Below are 21,211 nucleotides of genomic sequence, written 5' to 3'. Positions count from 1 at the left end.
TCTATATTACTGAAATAAAGGGGATATAGAACCAATGTTACTGCAGACAGAGTTAAACTGTTCTGTTGCTGACCTCAAAGGATTAATTAATAACAGCAAGAGGATTCAAGGGGTAAAACTGATTTCCCCATGATCCCTAGAGATTCGAAAAGTAAAATTCTGTAATTTAAAAATGTAGCAACATTCTGTAAATTGCCTTAACCAGGTACATACTATACAGTGATTGCTTAAGCCAAGATTTTAAAGCTTTTTTTTATTTTGTATTAAAAAAACTTTTGCAATTTAGCACTTAAAGGGACATTAAATATCTTCTACAAGGCATTTCTGCTGACCCGCTATAAAATAACATAATTTAAGTCCGACTATTTAAACCAAAAATAACATCTCGTTTGGCTTTTTTTTTTTTTTTTAATTCAATAACTCTTCCCACTGATTTCCTTTATATGGAGGGTTGGAGTCTGCAGACAAGAAGGCTAGCCACGGTTATTGTGTTAATTATAAAGTGCATTTAGGGGGACTTGTAGCAGGGTTAGCCTTGAAGTAAGCAGGGTGTATTTTCAGAGCTAAACTACATGCAAAGGGGGTAAAATAAATAAGTATATTGCAAAGTTGTTTCATTGCATACAAATAAACAGTTTTAATAAAAATAAAGGGGTTTACTGTCCCCTTAATTGCAGATATATACAAATACTCTAATATCCCTTTAAGTCTGAGGGAAAAATGGAATAGAAACAATCCAGTGTTTTTGTTAGCAAATTAGCTGAGACTATTTCTCAAATGTCCTTTCCAAGAAAGTGTCATAATGTGACAGTTTAAACATTCACTGTACAGCAGTGATAACTAAGCACTAGCAGCCAGTGTTGTCATGGTGACAGAAATAAGGACATATTATATTTTTAACTTTTATTAGACCACTGTCTTTCAAACCTATACTCAGACCTTCCTATCAAGCCAGATTTTCAGGATCACCTTGGGTAAGAGCAGGTGAAATAGCCATGTTTACTAATCAGCTGATTATTTCACCTGTGCTCTAGTTGATATCCTCAAAATCTGGCCTGTTAGGGAAACCTGAGAACAGGTTTGAAATCCAGTGTATTAGGCCAACAGTAAATGGTAAAAACTTGCTACTTACAAGCACACAAGATATTATAAAATCAGTCTTAATCCAAAATTATTTTTTTATAACTTAACTCCCCCCCCCCTCCATGATTCAGACCATAACATTTTAAACAATTTTCAAATGTACTTCTATAATCAAATTTGCTTCAATCCCTTGGTATACTTTGTTGAAGGAGCAGCAACAAACTACTGGGAGTTAGCTGAACGCATTGAGTGAGCCAATAAGAGGTATATGTGCAGCCACCAATCAGCATATAGCTCCCAGCTCTTAAGCCTACCTAGGTATGCTTATCAAGAGAACAGAGCAAATGAGATAACAGAAGTAAATTGGAACGTTGTGTAAAAGTGTATGTTCTGTCTGAGTCATGAAAGAATTTGTTTGTTTTCAGTATCTGACATTGTATCATAACCCTGTCCTGTGTTACCTATAAAGTATGGAAATGGCCCTGATATCCTTTAGATTATGAGAACTTAGAAATCAAATGACCCCCATATTAGACACTATATTCTGCTCAATTAAATAGTTTTACACCAAGAAATTGGTTTAATAAGATAGCAATTTGCTTTTATTGAACACCCAATATAAGATAGTCATACAATTAAAAAACAGTTAAGCATTTCCATAAGTCCCCCCCCCCCCCCAAACGTTTTTGCACAAGAACAATATTCCCCCAAGAATGGCACCCCCCCTTGTGCTGCATTCTCCCCTGCCAGTCAAACAAGAGGTATTAACAAATCCCACTCTGACCAAAGCCACCCAATAGGCAAGCACCGCCAAGCTGTGACAAATGAACCAAGCCACACTTATGCTTATCCTTGTATATACTGGAACAAAGCTCACTTCCCAAGATGAGCACTTAGAAATTCTCAGTGTGGCTACTGCCTCTACTAAGATAAGGGAGCTGACAAAAAACTTAAGTTCTACTGTTACATAATTGTCCTCCACTGAGCATGAGCAATAAACTAGAGCAGGTGTCTCCTAGCAACCACATGAAAGTAAAAACTATTTCTTATCGTAGAGAAACAAAGCACCCTTGTGGGGTTGTGACAGGAGGTAATGGACCCTCTGAAAAAAAAAAATTCAAGGTGAAATATATTTATTTAATCAAGATTTTTATTATGTATAACTCACTGCTTTGTGCTTTTTTTTTATTCCAACAATAAAACATACTATATCCATTTAATAACTTTTACATAAATACATATTACTAGTGTAAATGACTTTATGTAAAATAATAAACTTAACATAAAATATTAGACCATTGTTGAGATGCAGTTTTATGTAAGGGCATTAGCTTTGACGGCTTGATCACTTTGTAGGAGTTTGATTAACGTTGAACCACGAAGAAAGTGTATGTTCGAGGAAAATTGGCAGCACTAGTTCGAAGTGGAGAAATGTCGATCTCTTCTGTAGACAACTGGGATTGAAGGTTAAACTTTTGCAAGATGGAGGTGATGAAAAGAAAAATCTCCATTCGTGCAAGACTCTCTCCAAGGCAAACACGTTTACCTAAGGAAACATACATAATTCATAGAGAATGAACAATAAGAGTCACAGAGAGGCTTACATACAGAAATAGGTGGAACAGGGAGGGGTCGCATAGAGAAAAAGGAGGCATGAGAGGGAGGGGTCGCATAGAGAAATAAGTATGAGAGGGGTTGCATAGAGAAATAGGTATGAGAGGGAGGGGTCGCATAGAGAAATAGGTATGAGAGGGAGGGGTCGCATAGAGAAATAGGTATGAGAGGGAGGGGGGTCGCATAGAGAAATAGGTATGAGAGGGGTCGCATAGAGAAATAGGTATGAGAGGGAGGGGTTGCATAGAGAAATAGGTATGAGAGGGAGGGGTCGCATAGAGAAATAGGTATGAGAGGGAGGGGTTGCATAGAGAAATAGGTATGAGAGGGAGGGGGGTCGCATAGAGAAATAGGTATGAGAGGGGTCGCATAGAGAAATAGGTATGAGAGGGAGGGGTTGCATAGAGAAATAGGTATGAGAGGGAGGGGTCGCATAGAGAAATAGGTATGAGAGGGAGGGGTCGCATAGAGAAATAGGTATGAGAGGGAGGGGTGGCATAGAGAAATAGGTATGAGAGGGAGGGGTCGCATAGAGAAATAGATGGCATGAGAGGGAGGGGTCGCATAGAGAAATAGGTGGCTTGAGAGGGAGGGGTCGCATAGAGAAATAGGTGGCATGAGAGGGAGGGTTCGCCTAGAGAAATAGGTATGAGAGGTAGGAGTCGCATAGAGAAATAGGTATGAGAGGGAGGGGTCGCATAGAGAAATAGGTATGAGAGGGAGGGGTCGCATAGAGAAATAGGTATGAGAGGGAGGGGTCGCATAGAGAAATAGGTATGAGAGGGAGGGGGTCACATAGAGAAATAGGTATGAGAGGGAGGGGTCGCATAGAGAAATAGGTGGCATGAGAGGGAGGGGTCGCATAGAGAAATAGGTGGCATGAGAGGGAGGGGTCGCATAGAGAAATAGGTATGAGAGGGAGGGGTTGCATAGAGAAATAGGTATGAGAGGGAGGGGTAGCATAGAGAAATAGGTATGAGTAGGAGGGGTCGCATAGAGAAATAGGTATGAGAGGGAGGGGTTGCATAGAGAAATAGGTATGAGAGGGAGGGGTCGCATAGAGAAATAGGCATGAGAGGGAGGCGTCGCATAGAGAAATAGGAGATGTGAGAGGGAGGGGTCACATAGAGAAAAAAGGAGGCATAGAGGGAGGGGTCACCTACAGAAAAAAATTAGGCATAGAGGGAGGGGTCATCTAGAGAAAATAGGAGGCATAGAGGGAGGGGTCACCTAGAGAAAATAGGAGGCATAGAGGGAGGGGTCACCTAGAGAAAATAGGAGGCATAGAGGGAGGTGTCACATAGAGAAAAAAGGAGCCATATAGGGAGGGGTCACATAGAGAAATAGGAGACATGAGAGGAAGGGGTCACATAGAGAAAAAAGGAGGCATAGAGTGAGGGGTCACATAGAGAAAAAATGAGGCATAGAGGGAGGGGTCACCTAGAGAAAAAAGGAGGCATAGAGGGAGGGGTCACCTAGAGAAAAAAGGAGGCATAGAGGGAGGGGTCACCTAGAGAAAAAAGGAGGCATAGAGGGAGGGGTCACCTAGAGAAAAAAGGAGCCATAGAGGGAGGGGCCACCTAGAGAAAATAGGAGGCATAGAGGGAGGTGTCACACAGAAAAATAGGAGGCATAGAGGGAGGGGTCACATAGAGAAATAGGAGACATGAGAGGAAGGGGACACATAGAGAAAAAAGGAGGCATAGAGGGAGGGGTTACATAGAGAAATAGGAGTAATAAGGGAGCAGTCACAACAAATAGGAGTAAAAGGGAGGGGTCACATAGAAAACTAGGAGGAGTAACAGAGGGGTTACAAAAAAATAAGAGGACTAATATGGAGATAGGAGGCATAATAGGGGTGACATATTGAAATAGGAGTAATAGGGAGAGATCACATAGAGAGATAGGAAGAGTAACAGGGAGGGGTCACATAGAGAAAAAGGAGTAATAGGGAGGGGTCACATAGAGAAAAAGGAGTAACAGGGAGGGGTCACATAGAGAAAAAGGAGTAATAGGGAGGGGTCACATATAGAAATGGGAGGTAAATTAGGGAGGGGTCACATAGAGAAATAGGAGGCATAATAGGGAGGGGTCACATAGAGAGATAGGTAGAGTAACAAGGAGGGGTCACATAGGGAACAATGAGTAATAGGGAGGTGTCGCATAGAGAAATAGGAAGAGTAAAAGGGTTGTATAAAGTAATGAGTAATAGGGAGGGTTAACACAGAGTTATAGGGAGGTGTCACATAGATAATTAGGAGGAATTATAGGGAGCCACATGGAAAAATAGAACAATTCTAGAAGCTATAATAAGAGGTTATAGAAAGCAATAGGGGGATTTGGAGTAGGTAAAGTGAGGGGTTAAATTGGTAATATAGGTTATTGAGTAACAGAGGTGGATTTAGCATTTTTAAGCTAGGATAACACTAAAATGATGGTGGTAACAACAACAATAATAATAAATGTTTAAAATATTACCTATAGAGAATGGGATGAACGCATCATTTTTTTTAATACTTCCACTGTCATCAAAGAAATGGTTTGGGTCAAACTCCTCTGGGTTCTTGAAGAATTTTGGGTCCTTCAGGGCAGTGGTCAGCATAGGGAACACACTGGTGCCCTAGACAAGATAATGCAATTATTTGTTTATGATATATGAAGGAATAGGTTAATTATTTCCCCTATAAATTACCAGTTACGTGTGACTTATCACTAGATCTGATGACAGCATGAGGATAGGTAGAATTCTTATACGTCATTAGTTAAAAAAGGCTGATACATTTGGTAGAAATAGGAGGCTGCAGATATTTTATATTGCTATAGTGACATGAGGTGGCCTCAAAGTGATAGGATGAGAGTAGGGGTGTTATAGTGAGGGAGTATGAGCACCCAAGTAGTAGAGTGTGCTATAGTGAGGAAAATAGGAGTTGAATCATAGGGGCAGAATTATCAAAGTGCAAAGTGTAGCGATCATGTCTGCCGCACATCGATAAACGCCGACACCATACGCTGTCGGTATTTATCATTGCACAAGCATTTCACAAGAAATGCTTGTGCAATGCCACCCCCTGCAGATTCGCGGAAAATCGTCAGCTAGCAGGAGGTGTCATCAACCCGATCGTATCCGATCGGCTGATTGCTGTCCGTTGCCTCAGAGGTGGCAGATGATTTAAGGAGTAGAGGTCTTAAGACCGCTGCTTCTTAACTCCTGTTTCCGGCAAGCCTAAAGGCTTGTGAGTAAAGGGATGCATTGGGGCCGATTGACGCTTTGATAAATCTGCCCCATTGTGTAATAAGAACAGGACTCCAATGAGGTACTGGGATCTATAGAAATAGTAGAGTGTCTCCTGAGAGGTAGTGTGGATGAGGGAGGGGTTATAATATTAGTTTATGCTATAATGGAGAGATTAGTGCCCCAGTGAGATTGTACAAGCCAAAATGAGGGAGCAGGGGTCTCCAGATAGCTAGTTTGAGTAGGAGCGCTAGAGAGATATTGTCTAATTATGAGGTTGAGGGTGTTAGAACTGTAGTGTGTCATGGTGAGGGAGAATGGGGTCCCAGTGACATGGTGGGGAGGGAGAATGGGGTCCTAGTGAAGTGGTGTGAGCTATAACAAAAGAAGAAATAGAAAAAAGTCTGATAAGTTATCCCTTTAAGGTTTTTAACACTTGAATGGGCAAGATTACATAAGCGGCGTCACCCTCAAAAGCTATCACATATACGGCGCCGCATATAAATGCGGTGCGCATATTTCACCCATTGCCCGCAATGTTTACTCCCATAAGCTATCATAGAACCACGTTGCATATCACATATTCAGCGCAAGGATTTACACAGCGCAGAATGGATACATTCGACTCCATTTTCATCTCACCACACATAGGCAGGCGCAGCAATCCTTGCGCTGAAATTGTAAGCACCATAACTACCTGAAAATAACTAACACCTAACGCATGCGCAATATATATCTACCTGTCAACTGCCAACCCCAACCGCAATAAACCTAATAAATCTAGAAACCCCTAATCCCCCATTAACCCACATCGCAATCAACCTAATAAATCTATTAATCCCTAATCTGCCATTAACCCACATCGCAATAAAACTAATAAATATATTAATCCCTAATCCGCCAATAACCCACTTCGGAATAAACCTATTAAAACTATTAACCCCTAATCCGCCAAACCCCTACAATGCAAATAACTAAGGCCTAGATTTGGAGTTTGGCTGTAGCCGTGAAAACCAGCGTTAGAGGCTCCTAACGCTGGTTTTAGGCTACCGCCGGTATTTGGAGTCACTCAAAAAAGGGTCTAACGCTCACTTTTCAGCCGCGACTTTTCCATACCGCAGATCTCCTTACGTCATTTGCGTATCCTATCTTTTCAATGGGATCTTTCTAACTCCGGTATTTAGAGTCGTGGCTGAAGTGAGCGTTAGAACTCTAACGACAAAACTCCAGCCGCAGAAAAAAGTCAGGAGTTAAGAGCTTTCTGGGCTAACGCCGGTTCATAAAGCTCTTAACTACTGTACTCTAAAGTACACTAACACCCATAAACTACCTATGTACCCCTAAACTGAGGTCCCCCCACATCGCAGCCACTCGATTACATTTTTTAACCCCTAATCTGCCGACCACACACCGCCGCCACCTACGTTATCCCTATGTACCCCTAATCTGCTGCCCCTAACCCCGCCGACCCCTGTATTATATTTATTAACCCCTAACCTTCCCCCCACAATGGGGCTGCACAATGGGGCTCCTGTTAGGTTTTTTTTCAGCTCAAACAGCCCCATTGTTTTCTATGGGGGAATCGTGCACGAGCACGTTTTTGAGGCTGGCCGCGTCCATAAGCAACTCTGGTATCGAGAGTTGCAGTTGCGTTAAAAATGCTCTACACTCCGTTAGATACGCGGGTCCTTACCGACAAAACTCTAAATCTAGCCGTTATTAAATTACTTAGCCCCCTAGCCTAACACCCCCTAAATTAGACCCAATTACCTAAATTTAAAAAAATACTTTTACAATTAAAATTAAAAACCTAACATAAAATAAGATTAAATTAATCGCTAAAATTACAAAAAAAAAAAAAAAACTAACATTACAGAAAATAATAAACCAAATTATCAAAAATAAAAAAAATTAAACCCAATCCCTATGAAAATAAAAAAGCCCCCCAAAATAAAAACACCCTATAATCTAATACTAAACTACCAATAACCCTTAAAAGAGCTTTTTGTAGGGCATTGCCCTAAGATAAACAGCTCTTTTACCTTTAAAAAAATGCTAATTCACCCTACCAGTAAACCCCCCCACCCACCAAACCCCCCAAAATATAAAACATAACACTATAAAACCTAAGCTACCCATTGCCCCTAAAAGGGCATTTGTATGGGCATTGCACTTAAAAGGGCATTCAGCTCTTTTACTGCTCTTAAAAGGACATTCAGCTCTTTTACTGCCCTTAAAAGGGCATTCAGCTCTTTTTCCATGCAATAAATCCCTAATCTTAAAAATATTTTTTTTTTATAAATTAAAAAAAAAAAAGCCTAAATCTAACCCTAACCCCCAGATAGGTATTCACTGTTCCTGAAGTCTGGCGGTGAAGTCTTCTTCCAAGCTGCGATATCTTCTTTCATCGCGGTGACCTCTTTTATCTTCATCCAGGACCGCGGAACTGGACGGGCCACCGTGAAACTGAAGACCGATGACCGCAGATCCATGGAGCGTGGAGGATCCTCTTCGTATGATCACCACTGCACACTGAGGATTGAATGAAAGGTACACGTTTAAATATGGGATACCTTGCATTCTTGTTGGCTGAAAAATTCAAATCAGCAATAGGAATTGAGAGCTACTCAAATCAGCCAATAGGATTTCAGTAGCTCTCATCCTATTGGCTAATTAGAAAATTTCAGCCAATAGGAATGCAAGGTACCCCTTATTTAAACGGGTACCTTGAATTCAATCTTCAGAGATTCAGAGATCTCCATTCAATCTTCAGTGCGCGGCAGTGATCGTACGAAGAGGATCTCCACGCTCGCTGGTCCAGGATGAAGATGTCGCCGGCTCCAAGAAGACTTCGCCGCATAGAAGAGGACCTTCTCCGCCTGACTTCCGGAATGGTGAGTACCTTTTTGGGGATTAGATTTAGGCTTTTTTTTTGAGGGGGGCTTTTTATTTTTTAGATTAGGGTTTTTTGGGCTTGTAAAAGAGCCGAATGCCCTTTTAAGGGCAATGCCCATACAAATGCCCCTATAGGGGCAATGGGTAGTTTAGCTTTTTTTTTAGTGATAGATTTTTTTTGTTTTGGGGGGTTTGGTGTGTGGGGGTTTTTACTGTTAGAGGGGGATTTTTTTAAGGTAAAAGAGCTGATTTCTTTATGGCAATGACCTACAAAAGGTCCTTTTAAGGGCTATTGGTAGTTTAGTTTAGATTAGGGGGTGTTTTTATTTGGGGGGGCTTTTAATTTTCATAGGGATTAGGTTTAATTTTTTTATTTTTGATTATTTTGTTTATTATTTTCTGTAATGTTAGACTTTTTTATTTTTTGTAATTTTAGATTAATATACTCTTGCACCTAGATTTAGAGTTTTGCGGCCGAAGGGGTGCATTAGCTACGCGTCTTTTTTTTCTAGCGCTGCTTCTAAACAACGCTGGTATTGAGAGTTCTCTGAAGGGCTGCGTTAGGCTCCAAAAAGGGAGCGTTGACCCGAATTTACCGCCACTTCAACCCTCAATACCAGTGTTGCTTACGGTAGCGGCTACCTGGAAAAACGTGCTCATGCACGATTCCTACATAGGAAACAATGGGGCAGTTTGGGCTGGAAAAAAAACTAACACCTGCAAAAAAGCAGCGTTCAGCTCCTAACGCAGCCCCATTGTTTCCTATGGGGAAACACTTTCTATGTCTACACCTAACAACCTAATATGAACCCCGAGTCTAAACACCCCTAACCTTACACTTATTAACCCCTAATCTGCCGCCCCCGCTATCGCTGACACCTGCATTATACTATTAACCCCTAATCTGCCGCTCCGGACACCGCCGCAACCTACATTATACCTATGTACCCCTAATCTGCTGCCCCTAACATTGCCGACACCTATATTATATTTATTACCCCCTAATCTGCCCCCCCAACGTCGCCGCTACCTTACCTACACTTATTAACCCCTAATCTGCCGACCGGACCTCGCCGCTACTCTAATAAATGTATTAACCCCTAAACCGCCGCACTCCCGCCTCCCTAACATTGCCGCCACCTAACTTCAAGTATTAACCCCTAATCTGCCGACCGGACCTCGCCGCTACTATAATAAATGTATTAACCCCTAAAGCTAAGTATAACCCTAACCCTAACACCCCCCTAAATTAAATATAATTTTAATCTAACGAAATAAATTAAATATTATTAACTAAAGTATTCCTATTTAAAACTAAATACTTACCTGTAAAATAAACCCTAATATAGCTACAATATAACAAATAATTTTATTGTATCTATTTTAGGATTTATATTTATTTTACAGGCAACTTTGTATTTATTTTAACTAGGTACAATAGCTATTAAATAGTTATTAACTATTTAATAGCTACCTAGTTACCAAATTACCTGTAAAATAAATCCTAACCTAAGTTACAATTAAACCTAACACTACACTATCAATAAATAAATTAACTACAAGTACCTACAATTACCTACAATTAAATAAACTAAACTAAATTACAAAAAAACCCCCACTAAATTACAAAAAAAAAAAAAAAGAATTTTAAGCTAATTACACCTACTCTAAGCCCCCTAATAAAATAACAAAGCCCCCCAAAATAAAACAATTTCCCTACCCTAATCTAAATTAAAAAAGTTAACAGCTCTATTACCAGCCCTTAAAAGGGCTTTTTGCGGGGCATGCCCCAAAGAAATCAGCTCTTTTGCCTGTAAAAAAAGACACAATATCCCCCCAACATTACAACCCACCACCCACATACCCCTACTCTAACCCAAACCCCCCTTAAATAAATCTAACACTACCCCCCTGAAGATCTCCCTATCTTGAGTCGTGTTCACCCAGCCGGGCACCGATGGACCAAAAGAGGACATCCGGAGCGGCAGAAGTCTTCATCCTATCCGGGCAGAAGAGGACATCCGGACCGGCAGACATCTTCATCCAAGCGGCATCTTATATCTTCATCCATCCGGAGCGGAGCAGAGCCATCTTCTTCCAGCCAACGCGGATCCATCCTTCTTCCCCGACGCCTACTCGCCGAATGAAGGTTCCTTTAAATGATGTCATCCAAGATGGCGTCCCTCAAATTCCGATTGGCTGATAGGATTCTATCAGCCAATCGGAATTAAGGTAGGAAAAATCTGATTGGCTGATTGAATCAGCCAATCAGATTCAAGTTCAATCGGATTGGCTGATCCAATCAGCCAATCAGATTGAGCTTGCATTCTATTGGCTCTTCCGATCAGCCAATAGAATGCGAGCTCAATCTGATTGGCTGGTTTATTTTACAGGTAAGTATTTAGTTTTAAATAGAAAGACTAGTTAATAAGAATTAATTAGGGGGGTGTTAGGGTTAGGGTTAGACTTAGCTTTAGGGGTTAATACATTTATTATAGTAGCGGCCAGGTCCGGTCAGCAGATTAGGGGTTAATACTTGAAGTTAGGTGGCAGCGATGTTAGGGAGGGCAGATTAGGGGTTAATACTATTTATTATAGGGTCTGCGAGGCGGGAGTGCGGCGGTTTAGGGGTTAATACATTTATTAGAGTAGCGGCGAGGTCCGGTCGGCAGATTAGGGATTAATAAATGTAGGTAGGTAGCGGCAATGTTGGGGGGGCAGATTAGGGGTTAATAAATATTATGTAGGTGTCTGCGATGTTAGGGGCAGCAGATTAGGGGTTCATAGGGATAATGTAGGTGGCGACGGTGTGCGGTTGGCAGATTAGGGGTTAAATTTTTTTATTATAGTGGCGGTGATGTGGGGGGACCTCGGTTTAGGGGTACATAGGTAGTTTATGGGTGTTAGTGTACTTTAGAACACAGTAGTTAAGAGCTTTATAAACCGGCGTTAGCCCAGAAAGCTCTTAACTACTGACTTTTTTCTGCGGCTGGAGTCTTGTCGGTAGAGGGTCTACTGCTCACTTCAGCCAAGACTCTAAATACAGGCGTTAGGAAGATCCCATTGAAAAGATAGGATACACAATTGGCGTAAGGGGATCTGCAGTATGGAAAAGTCGCGGCTTGAAAGTGAGCGTTAGACCCTTTCCTGCCTGACTCTAAATACCAGCGGGCGGCCAAAAGCAGCGTTAGGACCCCTTAACGCTGCTTTTGACGGCTAACGCAGAACTCTAAATCTAGGCGTTAGTTTTTTTTAAGTAATGTTAGGTTTATAATTTTAATTGTAACAATATTTTTTGATTTAGTTAATTGGGGTTAATTTAGGTGGTGTTAGGTTAGGGGGTTTAGTAATTTAATTTGTTATTTGCGTTGTCGGGGTTGTCAGTTTAGGAGTTAATAAATGAATTAGGTTTAATACAATTTGGGTTAATGGCGGATTAGGGGTTAATAGTGTAATTAGGTTTAATGCGTTGTGGGGGGATGGCAGATTAGGGGTTAATAGAATTATTAGTTAGATTGCGATGTGGGTTAATGGCAGATATAGGGGTTAATAGTTTTATTAGGTATATTGCGATTTGGGTTAATGGCAGATTAGGGGTTAAAAGTTTAGGTATATTGCGTTGCAGGGGGCTTTGCGGATTATTGGTTAATACTTTTATTAGTAGTTGTGATGTGGGGGCATTGCAGATATAGGGGTTTTGATGTGTCGGGTTTATTTTTGTGAGGCGGGTTAGAAGTTTACGGGAGATTTTACTTTTTTTAAAAAAAATTGAGGTGCCGGCAGTTTCTAAACTGCCGTAAGTCATTGGCGACTTCAGAAATGTGTATTTACGCACATTTCTAGACATAGCTAGTTTATCCGACTTACGGCAGTTTATAAACTGCTGGCGGGGTTTATGTGATTCCCCGATGTGCGCAGAGAAATTACTGGTGATGCGGGTTACAGCAGTTGCGCTGAAGCTTGAGCCGCATATGTAATCTCGCCCCATATGTGCTATCTAAAGCTCACTGGGCTTGTAAGATTATCTAAGAAATCTCACCAGTACTATGAAGCCCCTGTCCTAATTCTCTAAAGGGCGTTTCCACCCTAAGCAGAATGTGCCTCTCAAAGGGGCGTTCCTTGCATTTAAGTATGTGAAGGCGATGCATTTGTTTAAAAAGGCCACATTCAAAATTTGTCCATTAAAAATTGTTTGAGACAAAGAAATTAAGTATTGAAAAAAGAATGTGCAGTAAAAAAAATGTATTGTTTAATCGCATTAAAAATTGTAACAAAATTGTTCTAAAAAAAATATTTTTTTTATAAACATTTTTAATCATATAAACTAAAATGCTGTAAAATTTATACTTATAAAATAAAAAGCGTATTGTTTTCCATAGTCGGGTAAACAAGGGAGTTCCATGGGTGTAGCTGAAAGTTATATTCTCTTAACATTTACCCCTGCAGATCTCTCTTTTTTTTTTCTTGCAAACTTAAATGTGCTGAGATTGCATAAAAAAAAATGTATTAATCTAATAGAAAATGCATTTATATGAAAATATAGGCGCTTTTAAGATACTACATACTAAAAACAGAACAATCTAATTTGTGTTAGCTGCAATATATGTGTGCCCCTTGCTAACTACGCTCACCCCAGCAAAGTCTCTTATGAGCAAACTCAATTATTTTCTGTAGGACTAGGACACATCTTGTAGCTTAATTACAGACCCTTTTTTCCCTAAAATTCCCTGAAGCAGACCCTGTGAGTGTCTGAGTTTTTTCACGTTTCTCCTCACAAAGTTTAGATAATTTAGCCCAAAGAAAGGGAGGAAGGGCCACTAAAGAGGTGATGTGTGTGATAGTGAGGAAGGTGGGGGGGTAGAAATAATTTAAGCTATAGAGATGTGATTACTCAGCTACAGTGTGCACTTCTTTATTTGTAGACTAATTAAAGGGACAGTCTACAACTTGTCATCTTAAAGTCTTACCTTAGATAAAGCTGCACCCTTTCTATATCATGCAGCAGGAATGGTAAAAAAAAAGTTATTTTAAGATGACTATTGTTTCTGGCCACTTAAAATGGCTGCCAATCTCTGCCCACTGATGACATCACGATCTAGGCTGCAGCTAGGCACACTGCTGAATAACATTGACAGTCTGGTCTATCCAATTAGTGAGTATTTTGTGATTGGGTGCAATATGCAGCCCAGATCGTGATGTCATCAGTGGGTGAAGCTTGACAGCTATTTTAATGTGTACTGAGATAAAAAGTGGTCTGCAAGGGCTTAGAAATTAACATATGAGCCTACCTAGGTTTAGCTTTCAACAAAGAATACCAAGAAAACAAAGCAAATTTGGTGATAAAAGTAAATTGGAAAGTTTGTTTAAAATTGTGTGCCCTATATGAATCATTTCATTTTAACTAGACTGTCCCTTTTAATGTTGATGTTAGTGTTCCTTTCAGTGTTTTCACACCTGGAGAAAGATAAATGTGCTTAATGTGTAACATTGTCTGCTGACCTTAGGAATAAGGTAGCCTCTCAGAATGATATCCTTGGTTGTAGAACGTGGGAGTCCCAAGGGAACGATATCTGCAAACCTCTGAATCTCATGGATCACAGCATCTGTATATGGCATTTTGTTCCGGTCCTCCATTGATGGACATCGGCTTTGTCCAACCACATGGTCAATCTCTTCTTGGACCCTTTCTGCACAAAAATGGAAACCACACAACTTTAGGACTTATTCAAGTTTTTTTCCCCAAACAAATTATGGACAGCAGATATTGATGAATTAAGATATTTCACAACATTAATACTCCAATCATTTGGTAAAACAAATTTGTTGAAAGGGACACTAAAGTAATTTCTGCGTTGATTAGCAGTCAAGGTATACGCCCCTTGAAATGCCCACAGCACGTTTCTCATTTGCTGTAGCCATCTATGGACAGATGATGTGCTTGTGCAATATTAAATGCCAACAGCGTATAATTTTGGCATTTAGCGATGCAGGGTGGATGTGATTTGCTATAGCAAATCATGTCTGCCCAGGGTATGATAAAAAAAAAACATAGTCTTTATCTCCAGTGAAAAAAAACAACATAATTCTATGGTAAATTGCAGACACAGTAGACAAACTAAGTAGTGAAAGATCATTGTATTACACAAACAACCCAAGACAAACAGGATTACTTTATAGGCCATCCTGGTGTCATGTGATGATTATCAAACTATTTTAGAAGTCACTTTCATATCATCAGGCTTCAGCTAAGGTAAAACATTCTGGGTAATGACTTTAGAATGATTAGCAGATTACCTCACTGATTACTTCACAAGCATAAACAGCCAGTGAAAGCCTCTAGTCATCTCATTTAAATATTTTGGCCTATGGGCACACTTCAGGATGGCTTCAGGATGACTCCAGGAAGGAAGATCATTCGTTTGACTGAGGCATACTTAAATGGATACTAACCCCAAGTATTTCCATAATGATTCAAATAGAGCATGCAATTTTAAGCAACTTTATAATGTATTATTAAATGATATTTTATGGTACTTTGTAACATTTTACTCTATGGACAAAGCTATTTTTTTTATTTTTCCCCTTAATATTTTCACCTTGCCCATCTACCCAATACTTGACAGTTTATTTGCTGCCTAACCATTGTTTTTTAATCCCACATGTTGAGGTATTGCCGATTGGCATTGGATAAACTACATATGTATCACATAATTTAATAATTCAATTGAGCTAATATCTACTTGATATGAATTGATTTGGCTATAGCCACAGCAGAAATTGTAAATCAAGCCTTTCAGCCTAGACCCCTCTCCCCACTCACTATGCAGATTATGCTTTGATGTATTTCTAAATGACTCAATTAAAACAATTGCCCTGATACTTACCTAGTTCAGGATGCCCCCTGGTTTGACACACAATTCTGTACTGTTTCAGATAAGCTAGCAAAATCCCAGGTTATGGTAAGTTAACATTTATATATGATAATCAACATGATGAATTACTGGGTCTTCCTTTGAAGGTCCAATACACATATACGCCTGGAAAAGTGCTATCTCAGAAGCCAAAGTATGACTAAATCTCAAATAAATGACGTGCCTAATTTTCATGTAGTTTAAGATACTCAAATTAATATATATATTCAGACACATATATTATATATAAATATGAGTCTGGGAGATATGCTTTGTGCCTAGTCTGCTATATTGAATAGGTAGCTGTATTGCTAAACACCATTGTTTCTTTCATTTCAGACCTGTGAGAAACTAGTGAGTTGTCCCATAAATTATATCATATTTGTGTTTTCATGCATTCAAAATAACATTATCAAGAGATATACTGAGTGTGGGATATATTTATATTAAAATGGAATAATATAAAATGTAAATATAGCATATATCATTAATTACATCAGACTGCTACTCACAAGGTATGTATGTGATCTAAAATAATAACTGGAGATGACAATTGTAAACTGAGAAAATAGTTGGATCCATGCTGAAAGTATTGTAATCCTTTTAAATCCTTTCATAGAAAGGTGATTTTTAAATGCATTTTCTTTTTAATACTATAGAATATCAAAATACCTCATATCTAGTCTTGAAAAACTCAGATTAAATAGTATTAAATGTCCCATACATATTGGACATATTTGTTTGCTGATGCTGGAAATTATAAGTGCATTTTAATGAACACTTTAAAATATATATATTAAACTGTTAGCAGTATTTGATAATAAAACAGCTTTTCTATATCTGCTGCCCCCTTATGGAATAAAACTGGTATTGCAACCAAAAGGTATTTGGCTATTCAGAGAGGCATTTCCAAATAACCAATTAGAGACAAGCTTTGATTAAGGGCGTAACCAAATCCTTGTTGGAATGATTAGAAGTGAAGGAGTGGCTTATGATTGAATAAAAACTGCTACACATTAAGGAACAGGATCAGACTCACTTGACTAAGAGAAAAATACACAGATTTGGGGCTAGTATTTTCTCTGACATTTTTTTTAACCCTTTCTTTTGGATAAGAAAATTTTGTGATCTGTGCCCTGGAAAATAGTGGAATATTCTTTCACGTATGACCGACAGAATATTGGCACAAGCTAAACTTTCATATTGGTTTATTTGGTAATGTATTAATAGTTATTTTATATTTCAATAGATTTTAGCTAAGAAATTCTTTATAGCATAGTATAGCAGCTGTTTGTGAGTTTAAAGGTATCTTATTCTTATATTTAATATTAATTAGACCAGGGTAGTAAGTACACTAGTGTTAAATCTTAATATTAAGAAAAGATTCATGTATTTTAATGTCATAAGTTATTTGTAGCTATTGTGATATATTTTAGAATTTGTTTTATTTTTGTCTAAGTTGGAACTATTTAATGCTATATTAAGAGGTATATGTTGAATTGGTAGTATAGTGTAACAATCTCTGGTTTTAAGTGAAGTATATTAGATTATATGGGGTTGAAAATAGTTTCATTATATTTCCCTGGAAATTCCATTGATTTATTAGGATTTGGTTTGTCGTTAATTAAGCATTGTAAGTGAGTGATCCATATTTTGGCAATGGACTTGTGTTGTTAGCTAATTACAAATAGCCTTGTAAGTTTAATGGTAAGTTGCGATTCTAATAAGCGATTCCCTTTGAGTAAGGTTCATTTTTAGAGATATATTTTATGGTCTTTTTGTATAGAAAATTGTAATAGAATAAGCGTGTATAATTGATAGATAATCTAGTTTTTACATAAATATAATTCAATGTGTCTAAAGATAACTGATCAGAACAAAAGATTAAATATTAATGTTTAATAATATTGTTGTTAAATTTATAGATATCTCAGTAGTGATATTTTGGAGTACACTACAGAGATTTAATATCTTACTGAAGTGCATTGACAAAGTTCTGCTATATTAATTGTAGATATCGCTGACAATTGTTTTATACTGCTATTAATTATTAATATTCATAATTACAATACGTAACACACATCCATCAGTAAAATAAGAGGAATATTTTATAGCTTTACGAGTAAGCTGTTTGACACTTTACTTGCAATATGAGGAAATCGGAGAAGAATGAGGATGCCGTATTTTATTGTTGTGGCTGACGTCTCTGTTCCTCCAAAGAACAGGTGTATAAGGGTCGCAAACAGATTTTCGTAGTTAAATTCTGTATTGGGGTTGTCCTTTTCCTAAAGATGAAAATTAACGGTCAATAGAGAAATATTTTTACAACATTAACATTTTAATTCAGAAGATCCTTTTAACTGGGTACTAACAGACCTTTCTAGATGGGATGGTGCCATGCAGGTTGAAGTTACTAGTGCCTTACACAGAGAAGAACTCTGCAGTTGTATCAGATCCCAGCCAAACAGAAAATACAGCCTTTAAATACCTGGTTTTATTAGGTACATTGGTCTAGAGGTCCACATCTGGTTACCCTCATCACCCTTAAAAATTAGGGTTGCCAGGTATCCTGTATTCAGTCCAGTACTTTAGCAGGCAATCAAGTAAAATCGTTACACAAATACTGTACACTTAAATGTCCATATTTTTTATAGTCCCTGAGTTTTAGCTAAATGTAGGTCTCCTATACCTTAATGCATTACAAATATGGAACAGGAAGCAGTGAGCAGCAGTCAAGGGGGCTCAAATCATTATTGTTACTGGCAGTTAAAGAGGTAACACTATTGATTATATGCTAGTGACAGCCAAAGGATAAAATGACTACTCGGTTATGAAAAATAAGCATGGTGGATCAAGAGTGGGGGCTTTTTTTTTTTGGTGGCAGGGCATTGAGTTACCGTACTTAACACTGTGCCCAGCCACCTAGGTATCATCCAGTATTTTTGTGGAGGGCATCTGGGTACACTATTAAGAAACAAAACAATAAGAGGTTTCTCCTTATACAAGTGCTCTTAGCCGAAACGCGTCAGCTGTTGCTTGCTGACCCCCTTTTTGTCTCTATGTGCCTGAGTATCCTGGCTTTTAATAAGTTTATTTAATAAATATATGTTTTTATACACTCCCGGCTGGTTCTCCGTTTGTTTTTGTGCTTCTACACTATTAAGAAGACAAAATCAATGTCAAATTGCTTGTTATTAAAATGTTTATCTGTTCACCTTCAGGCACTTATATTCTAAAGCTCTCAGATCAGATGAGATTATATAAAATGATCCACAAGGATTGTGAGAGGGATCATGAGATTCTAAAAGGGAGGTTTTGCTAAACTTCACTAAGGGGTGTTCCCTGCAATTTTGTATGTAAAGGAGAAACAATAAGGGTTTTCTTACATTTACACATTGTCTTGTGCTTCATAGTTTATATTACTTTACATTTCAGATTATGTCCTTTAAGTTTTATTACAGTAAGTTTAACAAATTAGGGTCAAACTTTGCATATTTATGTTTGTATATTTTACAAATTACATGGCACTTTGTATTTGGTCTATTTATTAAAAATTGACAGCTTCAGTTTACCAGAGAGCTTCATTACTTTATTGGGCAAAGATTCTCTAGTTTGGAGAGAAATTATAGTGCAGACTTCACAGAGCTGAACTATCTGAAAGGGCAGAGATGATATGCTTTCCATAGAAAGTAATGAAGCTCTCTGGGATAGAGAATTTCAGAGGGATACAGAATTTCACAGGTGAGAGTGAAGTTAACAGGGGAGCACCTGAAACTGATATAAAGTCTCATTATGCAACAAATAAGAATTTAACTAAAAAATTTTTGCTACAATTTAACTTGCTTTTGCCTCTAGTTTGTATACATTACTTTTCTATCAGTTAAATAAGTGTATTGTGAATTTTGAGCACACTTCACATTCATAGAGCTGGCAAGATAAATCAGTGAGATGAGCTTGTGCAAAATGTTTAGAGCATTTCATGAAAATTGGGAGAGAGCTTCAGACATACCCTAGGATCTCCCTTGTTGAGCTCAGGAAAATCCCCTGTCTCTTCCACTTTCTGAAGCTGTCAGTTTTAGTTTACAACGGAGCAAATACAAAGTGCAATATAATTTGTAAAAGATACACAGAAGTATACAAAGTATGATCCGAATTTGTTAAAGTTACACAAATACTTTCAAAGCATAATCAGAATTTGTGAAATCATTGATGTATAAGTAATCTAAATGCGTTACAATACAAAATAGAACGTGTTTTAAAGTAATAAAACTTACTCTGAAGTGTAAATATAGAATATGAAACACAAAGTGTAAATGCAGCAGAACTGTCATGTCATACAGTGGTATACTGCACTGGGCTTGTCTCTCCTTCACATACAGAAATGTAGCAAATGCCTCTTATATAGAACGGCAAGTATAGCAAAATGTGTCTTTCTAGAATTGTGTGAGAGATGCAGAAGGATTATTTTAGATCATCTCATCTGAGAGCTTTATGGGAGGCATCTCTCATCTCTCTGGGAGTTTCAGGTTTCTCCTCTTTGCTTATGGAATTCAGTGAGTACATCCCCCTTAAAGCCTGCACTATAGTTTCTCTCCAAACAAGAGAATCTTATCAGCCCCTATATTAGATAGCAAAATACTTTCATTTACAGCTCATTCATAAAGGTAAATTGTATTATAACAAGATACTACTGTATATGGAAGCAAACTCCCTGTGAAATTGTAATAATTTTCTTTCACCAAGGGTTGCACTTGCAAGGTGCCCAGTATTTAACTGAACAGTCCAGTATTTTAGCAGGCTGTCCAATAAAATCTATACAAAAATGTTGGACACTTAAAGGTACAGTCTAGTCAAAATTAAACGTTCATGATTCAGATAGGGCATGCTATTTTAAACATCTTTACAGTTTACTTTTATGATAAAATTTGCTTTGCTCTCTTGGTATTTTTCGTGGAAAGCTAAACCTATGTAGGCTCATATGCTCATTTTGAAAGCTGTTGAACTGCCTCTTATCTCAGTGCATTTTAACTGTTTTTTTAAAGTTAGGCACTGCTAGTTCATGTGTTTCATATAGATAAAATTGTGCTCACTCCCGTAAAGTTATTTGTCAGCTCTGATTGGCTAAAATGCAAGTCTGTCAAAAGAACTGGGATAAGGGTGCAGTCTGCAGAGGCTTAGATATAAGGTAATCACAGACGTAAAAGTGTATTACTATGACAGTGTTGGTTGTGCAAAGCTAGGGAATGGGTAATAAAGGGATTATCTATCTTTTTTTAAACAATAACAATTCTGGAGTAGACTGTCCCTTTAAATGTCCAATGTTTATGTCGCATGGGTGGCAGCTACATTTTGAATGTGTCCTATGCCTGTGTGCATTAGAAATAGGGCGTCAAATCGCTGTTGTGTGTGTTACCACAGCCGGAGTTAAAATAACTGATGTGTGTATTACTGGCAATTATAAAATCACTGTTCAGTT

The 21,211-nt window shown here is 38.4% G+C and overlaps 1 protein-coding gene across 2 annotated transcripts in view; it reads right to left on the bottom strand.

Annotated features, from left to right (window-relative positions):
- Window positions 1-2,215: 2,215 nt before the first annotated feature.
- LOC128666866 (cytochrome P450 2C18) overlaps window positions 2,216-21,211 on the bottom strand; it is a 60,710-nt gene continuing 41,714 nt past the window's right edge. For both annotated transcript variants that reach the window (XM_053721668.1, XM_053721669.1), the window contains 4 exons: window positions 17,879-18,020; window positions 14,324-14,511; window positions 5,176-5,317; window positions 2,216-2,629 (listed from right to left, as the gene is read on the bottom strand). In XM_053721668.1, coding sequence (XP_053577643.1) covers window positions 2,448-2,629; window positions 5,176-5,317; window positions 14,324-14,511; window positions 17,879-18,020 — 654 coding nt within the window. In that variant the 3' untranslated portion in view covers window positions 2,216-2,447. The remainder of the gene's footprint in view (window positions 2,630-5,175; window positions 5,318-14,323; window positions 14,512-17,878; window positions 18,021-21,211) is intronic.

The sequence above is a fragment of the Bombina bombina genome, chromosome 7 (genome assembly GCF_027579735.1).
Source record: "Bombina bombina isolate aBomBom1 chromosome 7, aBomBom1.pri, whole genome shotgun sequence".
Classification (NCBI taxonomy): domain Eukaryota; kingdom Metazoa; phylum Chordata; class Amphibia; order Anura; family Bombinatoridae; genus Bombina; species Bombina bombina.
This window is presented reverse-complemented; position numbering and strand designations above follow the sequence as displayed.